The sequence below is a fragment of the Micromesistius poutassou genome (genome assembly GCF_964030765.1).
Source record: "Micromesistius poutassou genome assembly, contig: SCAFFOLD_5396, whole genome shotgun sequence".
NCBI lineage: Eukaryota > Metazoa > Chordata > Actinopteri > Gadiformes > Gadidae > Micromesistius > Micromesistius poutassou.
Window position 1 is genome coordinate 1 of NW_028178537.1, and position 13,008 is coordinate 13,008.

General features: G+C 44.0%; 2 protein-coding genes across 2 annotated transcripts; both read left to right on the forward strand.

The window, feature by feature from the left end:
- The first annotated feature begins 4,765 nt into the window (after nt 1–4,765).
- LOC311373586 (autophagy-related protein 16-like) lies at nt 4,766–8,881 on the forward strand. The gene is made up of 6 exons (XM_084490319.1): nt 4,766–4,933; nt 5,066–5,129; nt 5,231–5,303; nt 5,394–5,467; nt 7,734–7,985; nt 8,265–8,881. Exons 1-6 carry the CDS (start codon nt 4,846–4,848, stop codon nt 8,374–8,376), a joined length of 663 nt encoding a protein of 220 aa, XP_084346445.1. The 5' UTR covers nt 4,766–4,845; the 3' UTR covers nt 8,377–8,881.
- Nucleotides 8,882–9,281: 400 nt separating this feature from the next.
- LOC311373585 (testis-expressed protein 36-like) lies at nt 9,282–10,260 on the forward strand (the record flags this gene model as incomplete). Its single annotated transcript, XM_084490318.1, has 4 exons — nt 9,282–9,332; nt 9,424–9,546; nt 9,705–9,779; nt 9,928–10,260. The coding sequence occupies 4 exons, from the start codon at nt 9,282–9,284 to the stop codon at nt 10,258–10,260; spliced, it is 582 nt and encodes a 193-aa protein (XP_084346444.1).
- Nucleotides 10,261–13,008: the final 2,748 nt, after the last annotated feature.

A 13,008-nucleotide genomic window follows, 5' to 3' on the forward strand; every position in this document is an offset into this window, starting at 1 on the left:
AACTGCGCGCGCACACGTACACACACACACACACACACACACACACACACACACACACACACACACACACACACACACAGAATCAGAACAGACAACTGCGCGCGCGCACACGTACACACACACACACACACACACACACACACACACACACACACACACACACACACACACACACACACACACACACACACAAAGGTATAGGGCTTACTTAAGTGCGCCTCCACTAAAGATCTCCGGGACCTTGGTTACATAATAGAGAGACAGCAGGAGGACACCGGGATCCAACTTAGAGCAGCGGGCTGTGTTCACACACACACACACACACACACACACACACACACACACACACACACACACACACACACACACACACACACACACACACACACGGCAACTCAGAGAGCGGAGAGTCGGACACACAGAGTCCTTCAGGGGCACCAACTCAAGAAAGAGCTCTGAAGTGAACCACTGGAGCACTTTAAACACGGAAGGAACCACTGACGCATTGATTATAAGCCAGAGAAACAAACGACAGAAGAGCAAATACGTGGTAGCATATAGACACACAATAATAGCCTTAATCGTCTCACCATCCAATTGAGAGTTGTTCATTAAACAAACAAACTAAAAAAAACTAAAACTTACCCTCAATTGTAGATCTGTCCAGCACGGTGATAAAGTAACTCAAAACGAAACTAGTCAAAGCGTCGTCGGGCGAACGTCTGGTGAACTAAACTGTTCGGTGTTGCTCCGGGATGATTCACGCCGAAACGAAACGATCGCCTGAACTACATGGTCTAATCTCCGCTTAACAGCGAGCCGCCACGGGGGGTGTGGGTGGGGTGGGGTGGGGGGGTGAGGTGGGGGGGGGGCCGGTTCCACGGTCCCCGCGTCACAGACTGGGACAGCCACGCGAAGTCACGTAGCAACCACCGGGATGGTTTCAGCCCCGGAGCGCGAGACAGACGCTCCGTTTTTTGACGGGCAGGTCGTGCGGTGACTCAGCGGCTGAGTCACCGCGTCGTGTTCCGCCCACACCGCGTCGGCGGGCCAATAGGGGACGTGCGGAAGCTGCACAGAGCGCGCACAGGCAAAACGACGCGCGCAGGCGTCTGTCTGTTCCTCCACGCTGTGATGATCCACACGGCTCTCTGCTGCGCGCGATTTAAAGGGATGCTGTACGGAAATATCTCCAATTGACCATATACGGCGTGTGTGTGTGTGTGTGTGTGTGTGTGTGTGTGTGTGTGTGTGTGTGTGTGTGGCTGAGCGTGCGCGTGCGCGTGCGCCTTTGAGGAGGAGGGTTTGCGCGACCGCGCCTTTATCTTAACATGTATTACACGCAAATAACGGTAATGAGACTTAAACATACCATTATTTTTTTTCTAAAATAAGCCTAAGCTGGTCATTAAATTTAGCCTACTTGGCCGCGATGCAGATATCCTACAATACGTTGCAGGCTACGAGAGTTGCGGTCTGTAGCCCTGACTACATGTCCAAACACATCCAATACACATGCACACGGCAGTAGGTTATTAGTATTGGATTGTAGTCTATTATTAGGCATTTTGTTATCGGATTTTTTTTTTCTTACATTAGGCTACTACTTAATACAATCAAATGAGTTCTCAAATTGAAAACCTAATAGAAATCCCTGTTTTCACATTTATCTCTGAAGCAACGTTGAATGCTTGTAGTTTTCCCACTCATTTCGAATTTCTCCGACCGTCTCCTTTTTCTTCCAAGGCTTGCGTTCACTGCCCCACAGCTACGGTAGACGAACGCATGACGGTTTACAAGCTAAATGCTGCCCCCTGCTGGCAAACATCACAGCCGGCAGGAGGAGTGGCAAACACGGGTTAGCTGAGTTTAGTTGTTGGATAATATCACCACAATACAAGACAAAGTTCCATCCCCGCGATGCGTTGGTTCCAGTCCGTTTCATGTTCAATTGTCTTTTAATGTTAATGTTAATGTTAATGTAACAAAAGAGCGGGCTACTGCAAATAGCATTTGATATTCACCATCGTCAATTATAGTATATGAGCAACTACCAGGCTATGAATCAATATTAAGTAGGATATATAGAAATAATATGACTAAACTTTTCATTTTATAAGATATTAAACCACAGGAAAGGTTTTTAAAAACGTTGTTTTCCCCCTTGGAGTCACCGACCATTATATGCATTTTTTTTCAGGATGTACATAGAATTTATTTCCTTATTTATATCTACAGTATTTTAAATTGAGATCAGACCGAAAACACATAGGTAGTTCCTAGGCAATTCCAGGAAAACCTGGAATCTCTTTGTTTGTCACTTAGTAGTAAGTAATAATGTTGTATGACTCTAGAGATTATCTTAATTATGAATTTAGGATTAAAAAGATCGGTAATTGACGTGAACACACCCAACCAAATCTGCCTTTACCTTTTGTCTGTCAACCCAACCCAAGAAGAGAGCAGCTCATCCGGCAAGTTGTGTGTTTGTCCACAAGCGCCCTCTGCTGGGCAGAACTGGCGCAGAATGAATGGGCCATTACTAGAGCGCTAATCGCCTGACTGACTCGCACATTTGGTTAGGCAAAAAAGGTGACCTTTAGATACCTTTATGGTTGGCTTAAAGACGAGGCGAACAACATTATTTACTTTACGTAATTTGACACATTCAAAACGTATGTAGGCTATAATCCAGGAACGCATTTGCACCGCTTAGGAAGTCTGGTTGCACGTCTTTGTCCGAAAGAGGTCGCTAGCGTCACCTATCACAACTTTGTAAAAAGAAAGGCGCAACCAATAGCTTATAATATCCAATAACCTATCTTTAATAATTTAAGGGATTGATACACTTATCTTACTAATTTAAACTGTTAGTAGCCATACGATGTAAATTGTCCTAAAGTGGTAACTAGGCAACTAATCACAGAGATTAGATTGTCAATACCTTTCTGTAGGCCTATCGTTTTTATTCGGTTATTTCACCCAGTAATAAGGTAACGAGTACACCATTTAAATTATCATTGCTGCCATTTATAATACAATCCCGTTATGTTGTTCTATGATAGTGTGCACTATAGAAAGCAATTTGCAAAAAAAATAGAGTGGTTTTGACGTGGCTGCATGCATGCCAAAAAGACCAGATTTTATAAAAGCTACCATGATGATAGGCAATACAGAGGAAAATTAGGAATTAGAATGGCCAAGAAAAGAGATAGACTATAGCTTTATGTTCACTAAAAATGGCTCTCCAAATCTAAATCACAGCCTTTTTAAATTTCATTTATGCTCCTCTTCTCTATGTACGCAGTGTGGAGACATTAGTAGTAGAAGCATATTTACTGTTATGAATGGCACCTGTGTTTGTCCGATGATGACGCCTCTGTGATATCAATGATCATGACAAACAACCGTGTGCGTGTGTGTGTGTGTGTGTGTGTGTGTGTGTGTGTGTGTGTGTGTGTGTGTGTGTGTGTGTGTTAGTGTGTGTGTGTGTGTGTGTGTGTGTGTGTGTGTGTGTGTGTGTGTGTGTGTGTGTGTGTGTGTGTGTGTGTGTGTGTGTGCGCGTGCGTGCACAAGTTCATATAAAGTAGGCTAATAATGAAAAACACGACACTTAACTTCACGTTGACGATAAAGTCGATGTTGGATTGGGGGTAACATGGAGGGATGGGTTACAGGGACTACATTACTCTGAACCTATACGGTAAAGTGTAAGTGCACAGCAGTTATATTCGGGCTGTTTTAGCAGTAGCCTTGGCAGGCATCGTTTTCTGTAGGATTTCAATCTTTAAGTAAATATGTTAAACAGTTGGATGGACAAAATAAATAAAACCGATCTGTTCTCATCATGTTTTTTTTTCTGGTCGAGCCTGTCATTTCAAAACCATCTGTCATGTAATGTCGTAGTACGTGTCTGGCGAGCTCAGATTCCTCTCGGGGCTCTGCTGCTGCCGTCGTCGAGGCTGGACTCGGCTGCCCCCTAGCGGCTATAACGAGCCACGTACAAACCAAGCCACAAGCTACAAGCCACAGCAAAAGCATACGATGGGACATTTGGTGTTTGTGTTGTTATTATTATAAAAAATAAAAAAAATCGAAAACTTTACATAAGTGTATGACTGTTGTACAGATACAATAAGTAGTCTACCAACTTTCTATAGAGTGTATGAACTGTGACCAATGTTGATGTTGACCAGACTGCATAAAGCCAGAGGCGCAAAAACCAACATGCGCAATTCTGATATATATTTCATATGATCACATATGAAAAAATATTAAAGACATCCATTGATCATTTATAAGTGTACGATAATCGGCGATTGTAGTAAACAATGTCTTTCTTAAAAGGCCTTACGATAATTAGACCCGGAAGTATTTATGGAGTAACGAAGCCTCTTACGCTAAATCGACAATATAGTTATTAATGTTTAGAATTAGGCTAGGTCCACATTGAACAACAACAATAACAATAATAATAATAATAATTATAATTATAATTATAATTATAATAATTATTATAACAATGATCATGTTTGTTTTTAAAGTAATGTTTTTTTTATTTGTACAACAACACAGCACAATAATAGTTTGATAATAAATAGGCTTTCAGTGGTTTTCAACTAAAATGTACTGTGGAAAACGATCCACGACAGAGAATTCTGATCACAACAAGAAGTCAGCTGAGCGATGAGGCGCTTCACGGGTAATGAGTCGTGAATCTCGCGACACTACAGGTCCGATTATTCTGCAGTACAATAGTACCATATCCCCCCCGGCTGGCAAATAATTAAAGTTGTACTAGAATTAATCTTGAACGTGAGGCTAAGAGGCTTAAAATCGATTGCAATGGAGAACTGGAGATGTCACGTTCGCACAGAACTCATACAGCGAGACAGCTCACAGAAGGATCCATATGCTGGCGTCTTCAGAAGTTGTAAGATGTTATGTTTTGTTGTGGCAGCGTTCTGGTGGTTGGAATGAGCTACTTGACGTCAATCAAGCCTTCGTGTTATTCGGTTTGCTTATATCGTTGCGTTGTTTGCGATGTTATTGATATGACTTGCAGTGTTTCAGCTGCAAGAGAAATTTGAAATTCGCCAAGAAATTTGGGAAGATCTGCAGAGCCAAAGGTTTGAAGAAAGAAATAACATCATTTACATCATCTTTATATATTAGAATTTTTCTGTTCGTTTTTAATTTCAAAACATGTTTCAAACTGTATTAATTCCAGTTTAGAACAAGATGGAATAACATTTGTGGAACTTCACCTCTGGTTAAGAGAGAGCGAACACCTCTCTAAAAAGGTAGCCCTACGTAACGGAAAACACGAAACATGGAAAATGTGATTTCAATCGGGTATAATGGTCTATAATTGATTTGATCTTGTTCTCCAGCTGTCTCAGACCGTCTCTGATCTGACCAGTGTGCTGTACTTCAAAGAGGCTGAGATACAGTACTGGCAGTCTCAGTAAGTTGGCCTTTCATCTGTCATCACGTTTTGTCAATTAATTAATTGATCAAATAAGGCAATAAATGACTGAAGGCCGTCCAAGGTAATGACTGTATGGATCAAACATTTGCCTAAACATGTATTTTAGAGTCACAGCAGGGGCATGGTGTGAGCTACAAACACTCTGTGAGAACGCTGGTACACATGGATAATATTACGTACTTAACAGAGCACAAGTGAACATTTGGCTTAGTGTTGGCTCTATATATATTTTTGCATAACTGTAGAAAGGTTAGAGTTGTTGTATTGATAAAATGGCAACCCTCCTTAACTCAATCATCCAAAGTCCTCCAATAACATCCCCACTTCCATGACCGTATCCACAATAACATCCCCACTTCCATGACAGTAACCACAATAACATCCCCACTTCCAAGACAATAACATCCCCACTTCCAAGACGATAACATCAGTAACATCCCCACTTCCAAGACAATAACATCCCCACTTCCATGACCGTATCCACAATAACATCCCCACTTCCATGACGTATCCACAATAACATCCCCACTTCCATGACAGTATCCACAATAACATCCCCACTTCCAAGACAGTAACATCCCCACTTCCAAGACAATAACATCAATAACATTCCCACTTTTATGACAATAACAATCATTTCCATACCTCCATGACCATAACAATAACATCCCTACCTCCATGACCATAACAATAACATCCATACCTCCATGACCATAACAATAACATCCCTACCTCCATGACCATAACAACAATAACATACCTCATCGACATTCACATTTCAATCTAGAACATTTTGGCAGAACCTTTAATCCACAGCGACTCACACACGGTCCATACACACACTGACACTCCGACGACGACGACGGGTGGGGGGCGGGGGGGGGTCAGCTCGTCAGGGACACCTCAACACTGAGCTAGGAGGAGGAGGAGCCGGGGATGGAACCAGCAACCTTCCGGTTACAAGCCAAACCCAAGCCTTCTACCTCCCGAGCCTTCTGCACGACAAAGCTTCGATGTCCCTGTCTAAACCTGAACGGACTATGATGTGTTGAAAGCAACGGGGGGTGATTGACGTGGTCCGTCAGGAGAAGAACACGGAGCCGTCGCTCCCGTAGCGCCACCTTTTGTCACTCCGCGACCCCGCTTGTGTACACTTTAGGGCTGGGTCAGGATATTCGATTATTCGTTCCCGAGGGTCAAAGCCGATTTTTAACATTTGGACCGTTCGTACATTTTTTCCCCATTCAAATTAACAAGAATTAACGGACGGAACTGATGTTGGTTCTGTAGCAGTATTGTTTTTTTTTTAATTATTATTATTATTAATCATGTACAGAAAAACAATATACACATAAGCATAAATATTAATATATATGCATACAACACAAACACTGATATTAAGTGATTTCTTGCCGATGATCCACGGCTGCCTTTGTGAACGTCGGCACACATCGAATAATCGATTATTCGTTCATAGACCCCACTGATTATTCGACCATGAAAAATGTTAGTTATTCACATCCCCTAGTACACTCGTCGTGTGAATACACACACGGGACGCTGACGTTTCAAACCGAGTCGTTTTCTCTCTGTTATGATATTTTTAATCCAGGAAAGGCCGCCGAGACAGGATCGCTTTTAACTCACTTTATTTGGTAAAGGTTTTGGTCTATTGTCTATCGTCTATGAAACAAAAGGAGAGGAATGTGTATATAACACGCGCGGAGCGTCTCTAAGCTTTATATCTAGGATATAGGCCGCCCGGTAGATTCTGCCTCTCTAATCGCGGGGGTCCGAGTTAAATAGGCAGGTAGGGGTGGGCGTGTTCTGTGGCTTTAAAAGCCCGCCCCCTGACGTTGCAGCCCTATACCGTATGTGCTCGGTGCTGCTCCCTGTGGCCATGGGAGAATATTACCTCTTAACTATTAAATGTGCTCGGTGCTGCTCCCTGTGGCCATGGGAGAATATTACCTCTTAACTATTAAATGTGCTCGGTGCTGCTCCCTGTGGCCATGGGAGAATATTACCTCTTAACTATTAAATGTGCTCGGTGCTGCTCCCTGTGGCTATGGGAGAATATTACCTCTTAACTATTAAATGTGCTCGGTGCTGCTCCCTGTGGCCATGGGAGAATATTACCTCTTAACTATTAAATGTGCTCGGTGCTGCTCTCTTGTGGCCATGGGAGGGCATTACGGCTGAAATATGTCACATCTCCGTGGATCTTCCTCCCACCGGGCAGGGTGGCCCGCTTCCGTCGGGAGGCTCTGGGCCTGGCGGCGGGCGGCAACGCGCTGAAGGCCACCCTGAACCACCAGGAGTTCACCCTGGAGCGGCAGGCCAGGGAGCTGGCGGTGCTGCAGACGGAGCACGTGCGGCTGCGGGCGGGGATGGTGGAGGCCTGGAAGGAGAAGGGAGGCCTGCTCCAGAGGTGGATGGAGGAGAAGAAGGAGGAGGCGGCCAGGGTGAATAAGTACAACGACGCGCAGGAAAGGTACAGTGTGTACAGTGGGTGGTAGTTCGCCGCCGTGTTTTTTATCGGCACAGTGTTTTTTTTTTGATTGTGCACAGTTTTTAGGTGTTACAGAAGCCAAAGTAGACGCAAAGGTCTAAAGTAAGATACAATAAATACAGACAAGACCTTAATCCGACTAGTACACAATTACAATCCATCTATTCTGTACCGATCTGTACCGATACAAAACCTAATTGGTACACGTATAGTATTCAAGTTGAGCCAATCCGCGGTGTGATGGCTCTGTTTACCCACTAGGTGGCGCCGGTTGGCCAGACGGCTGAAGAAACAACTTCGGGGAGAGACGGCGAAGGAGCAGACGGAGATTAACGTGACGGAAGTGGCGGAAAAGAAGCAGCATTCAAACTAGAATGATTGACAGCATTTATTTTTGGAACTTTTTTTATCTGTATCTAATGTCTCTTAACTAACTGGTTTCACGTTCGCAGTTTAATGTGAGCACCGTTTCTAGAAGCACAATTCAAACTTTTGTATTTTCTCCCCTTAACCTGAATGAATTTAGAGTAGGCTACATAACAGCAACTAAATATGCGCCTGATGCACCTCCTTTATTAACTACATTTAATCTAGTTTAGATGGACCGATTTTATTGAATCCACAAGGGCAGGCATTACTTGTGCACCAAGTTTAGGCTTACTCACCAAACAGATAATTCAAGATTATATGCGCCTCCTGACTGATGACGTTTTAACATTTTTTTTTTATATTTGTGAAACCGATTTATCTGACCTTTAAGTGATTCATGTTTTATACAACTCAAGTGTGACTGACTAGCCTTCTTTAATATATTTTTAAATAGGTACTCATTGTAGATATATAAATATATTGTGTTATTAACTTCTTCTTTTTTTTTAAATAAAGCAATGTGGAACGCGTGCGAGATCAATTTCCTTTTTTGGTTCACAGTTTTCATGCATTTTATTTAAAAGCGCTTGCGTCCTCATTGTTATATTGCATCACATTTATACAATCAAATATATATTCTGACATTAACTCGGAGATACTGTTCAAACAGTAGGCCTACTCTGCGCTGTGTGCAAACGGTAGACTACTGCAAAAGAAGAACTCAAGTGTAAATAGTTTATAACAATGAAGCTGATCTCCATGACAAACGGCCCAACAGCCGTCCGGGGTCACGGTCGCCATAGCCACAGTCAGTGTTGGTCCTTCAACTCGACGCGTGCAGGAGTTTCAACAGCAAGACAAACACTGACAGCGACAGGATTTACATTTTTTTTTTTACATTTCTCAAAAATGCCCAAAGGAGGGAAGCGATATTCTTCAACGAGCGACGACGGCAAATGGGTAAGCGTCTCAAGACGAATCCAATTCACAGATCACTGAGCACAACTATACTATATAACTATACACTGAGTCCTCTTCCTCCTCTCCACAGTATGCCCATGATGACAGTGGGTTCAGTGAAGCGTGCACCATCACCGGGACGATGCTGGCGCAGGCTGATTCGTTTGGGCCGCAAGGACTACGAGTTGAACGTCACCTCAAGTCCAAAACGCAGGTGTTTTATTATGAGTAACACTGTTCTTCGAGATAGCTATGGTTATTTGCTCTTGATTGTGATAGCCCAGAGGATCGTCACACACACATGCTTAGACAAGTTAGTTAGGTCCTATGTGATTGGGTGTCGTGAACAAATATATTTGAGTTGAATTACAGGATCCTCCTGAGTTTCGATTCTCGACCCACGACAACAGAGAAGCGATACGAGACGGGATCTGCCTCTTTTCTCACGTGAGTTTTTTTTTAGTTATTATTTTTATTTTTCTCTCCAAATCTCAACAAAGGCAGATTCCTGCCGTTCAATGAACATTATGCCTACTACAACAAGTCATTCAGGCCTCCTTAAACCACTGGATATATTCACTCACTTATCAATCAGGGCCTTGGACGCAAGAAGTGTCCGGACGACCAAAGACAGCACAACTCTCAGTTCTGCCTGTGCCACGACGACCCTGTGGCTATACGTGGGCTGTCGAGGGTGGGGGACCTCACGGCCTACCAGGCCGAACGCTCCGGGGGAAAGGACCACCAGGAGGCAAAGGCCGCCACCAATAGGCGTTTCCCCCGCAGCCATCGGGAGAGGTCAGCGGAGGCAGCCGCGGTACAGGCCGGCGAACCTGCCTTCATGTGGTTTGGACGACACGACTCCGGGGAGTCGTCTGTGCCTCTAGGGCTCCTTGCAGCGACTAACTGCTTAGCCACGCGAATATAAGCCGTGGTTTCTCGCAACATTACGTTGTAAGCGCTCCCTTAGTCCGAGGGGAGTAATTTAAAACGTGTTTCTATATATATATTTATTTTATTTTATTTTTATTTTTTTTGGCCAGCAGAGGGCAGCACATATTCTAGTTTAAGTCTGCGAGCAAGTTGGGTTGAAATGGTTTGTTCCTTTCAAACCGCATACTATGGTATGTAGGCATAATAACAATAACCATTAAGCAGTACGCAATCAAGTGATCAAGCAAGAGTAATAATAATGGCCACTTACAGAACGAATTGGGAGTTATTTGAGCTAAAGGCCTATATGTTTGGATTAGATTGTCACCAATCGATTGCACATTAAAAGAAAAAAAAAATGGAAGTAAATGGTTTCCACATGGACTTTCAACCAGCCTGTAAATCTCCAGTGCGTGCGTATATTTATCGCACGCACACACACACACACACACACACACACACACACACACACACACACACACACACACACACACACACACACACACACACACACATTTGAGACACAAAAATACAAGAGGAAAATAAATAAGCATGCGAGAAACTGAGATTGAGGTTCGATGTAGAACTCTCCCCTGTTCCCATGTTGTGTCCAAAATAAATCAAGCTTAACGCCCCGTTGTGTAAAAGGACATTTGAGAGAGGAGTTTGGTACACCATGCGTTTTGATAGGCTGCTGTGTGGAGTGATGCTCCTTGACTCACTTTAGATATACACTGTGTGCACCGTATACACCAGACAATCATCAAGATAAACCCGTGGAAATGCTCAAGGCTAGTGCATTGAAATCTGTTCAATCGCGAGTGGCAATCATTTCTGTGTTATGCTAATGTGTGTGTGTGTGTGTTTACCTGCATGTTTATGTCTTTGACGCAAACAAGCCCATATACATGTGTGTGTGTGTGTGTGTATATAAACACAATTGCCTGCTGAAATATCAAACCCTTCTTTCCCTACAAAAGACACACATCTCAGTAAACACGCTTTCAACCACCAAAGCCCCTCGCTCTCTCTCTCTCTCTCTCTCTCTCTCTCTCTCCTCTCTCTCTCTCTCTCTCTCACATGCATATGAAATCAGTCTCTTTAAAAAAAAAAAACACCTCCTCTGTGGTGGTGCTGTTGGAGCCTTGCTGCTGTGCTGTGATTTATTTGCAGGTGCATGTGGCGCTTTGATGTGTTGTTGCATTGAAAGGCTTCACACCTGTTACAGGGAGAAGGCTTTGAAAACAAGAGGTGGCTTTGCCAGACAGTCAACAGAACAGACATGGAAAGCATATCACATCGTGTGTGTGTGTGTGTGTGTGCGTGTGTGCCCGTGTGTCCTTATCACTCAATATCCTTGTCAGTTAGAAATGTTGATATTACGCATGTCTTCCAGTCCTTCTTGTCGTCAAAGCAAAGGGTAGGCAACTTGTAGAGAAACCCAACGCCAGAGTAAGCTTGATTTTTTTTTTTAAAGAATCCATCCTAAAAAAGTCCCACCCCTTTCCGTTTAAGCCTCCATCCAAAACCACTCCCCCCAAAAAACACATCGCAAACTCGATAGCTTTAGCTAATAGGGCTATCTAGCCTTGTGGAGGACTCATGAGCAATGAGTGTGTGAGCAGGTATAGGCGGTAAGGTAGACAGACAGACAGGAAGGCCATCCAATGGCCTTCCTGGATGGGCTAATCACAGCCAAAGATACCGAATTTCTTTTTTACAGCATTTGATTTATTAATGGCTGTCGTGGTGTAGAGAAAACTTGCCAATATGCCAAATGATTCTTAAATAAATCGCCCACCCTAGCTTTAAAGGGGAGAGAAAAAAAAATGAAAAAGTTGCCATGGAGACTTCTTAATAGGTCTGTTTTTTTTATTTTTTATTTTTTTATTATTATTTATTTATTTATTTATTTTTTTGCCAAGTGTGCTCATCCCTTGTAGTCCCATCTCAATCCCCCCTTCTTCCATTCCCATAAAATAAAACCCCATTCAAGGTCCGGGGGGGGGGGGGCACGCCACTTCCCTCTCTTATGCCCTGTTCATGTGCAGACCACAGGGTTTGTACAGTCAGCGTGTGCAGTAAAAAAAAAAAGAAGAAAAAACCACCACGCCACCCCAGACTGTGACTGTGGCTCTGTGGCTAACCTGTGATTGCATGGTCACGTTTTTTTAATTTTTTAATTTTTTTATTTATTTACTTGTCACACGTTCACTGTTGCATACACGCCGTACACCTGAATGCATCGCCGATTCATGACATGCACAAAGGTGGCGGCGGTGGCGGCGGCGGCGGCGGTGGCGGTGGCGGTGGTGGCGGCGGCGGTGGCGGCGGCGGCGGCGGCGGCGGCGGGGGGGTTCCTGGAGGTCCCTTGGTTGCTGGTGGCGCTGCTCTCCAGAGGCGGTGGGTGGTGATAAACAGCGCCGGCTATCTCACTCCTACAGAGGACGAGATAACATCCGGACAACATTCCCATCACCGCAGGAGCTTGTCCGGCGGAGATAAGAGCGCCACAGCTAAATCTGCTCTCTAAAAAGGGCTCACTCCATCTCTTGAACCTCTCTCCACTCCCTCTCTCACTCTCTCACCCTCTATTTCTCTCTCTCTCTCTCTCTCTCTCTCGTGCTCTCTCTGTCTCCACTCTCATCTATCTCTCTCTATCTCCCTCCCTCTCTCTCTTGCCCTTTCTCACACACACACATACACTCTCTTGCACTCTCTTCTTCCCTCTCTCTACCTTCTA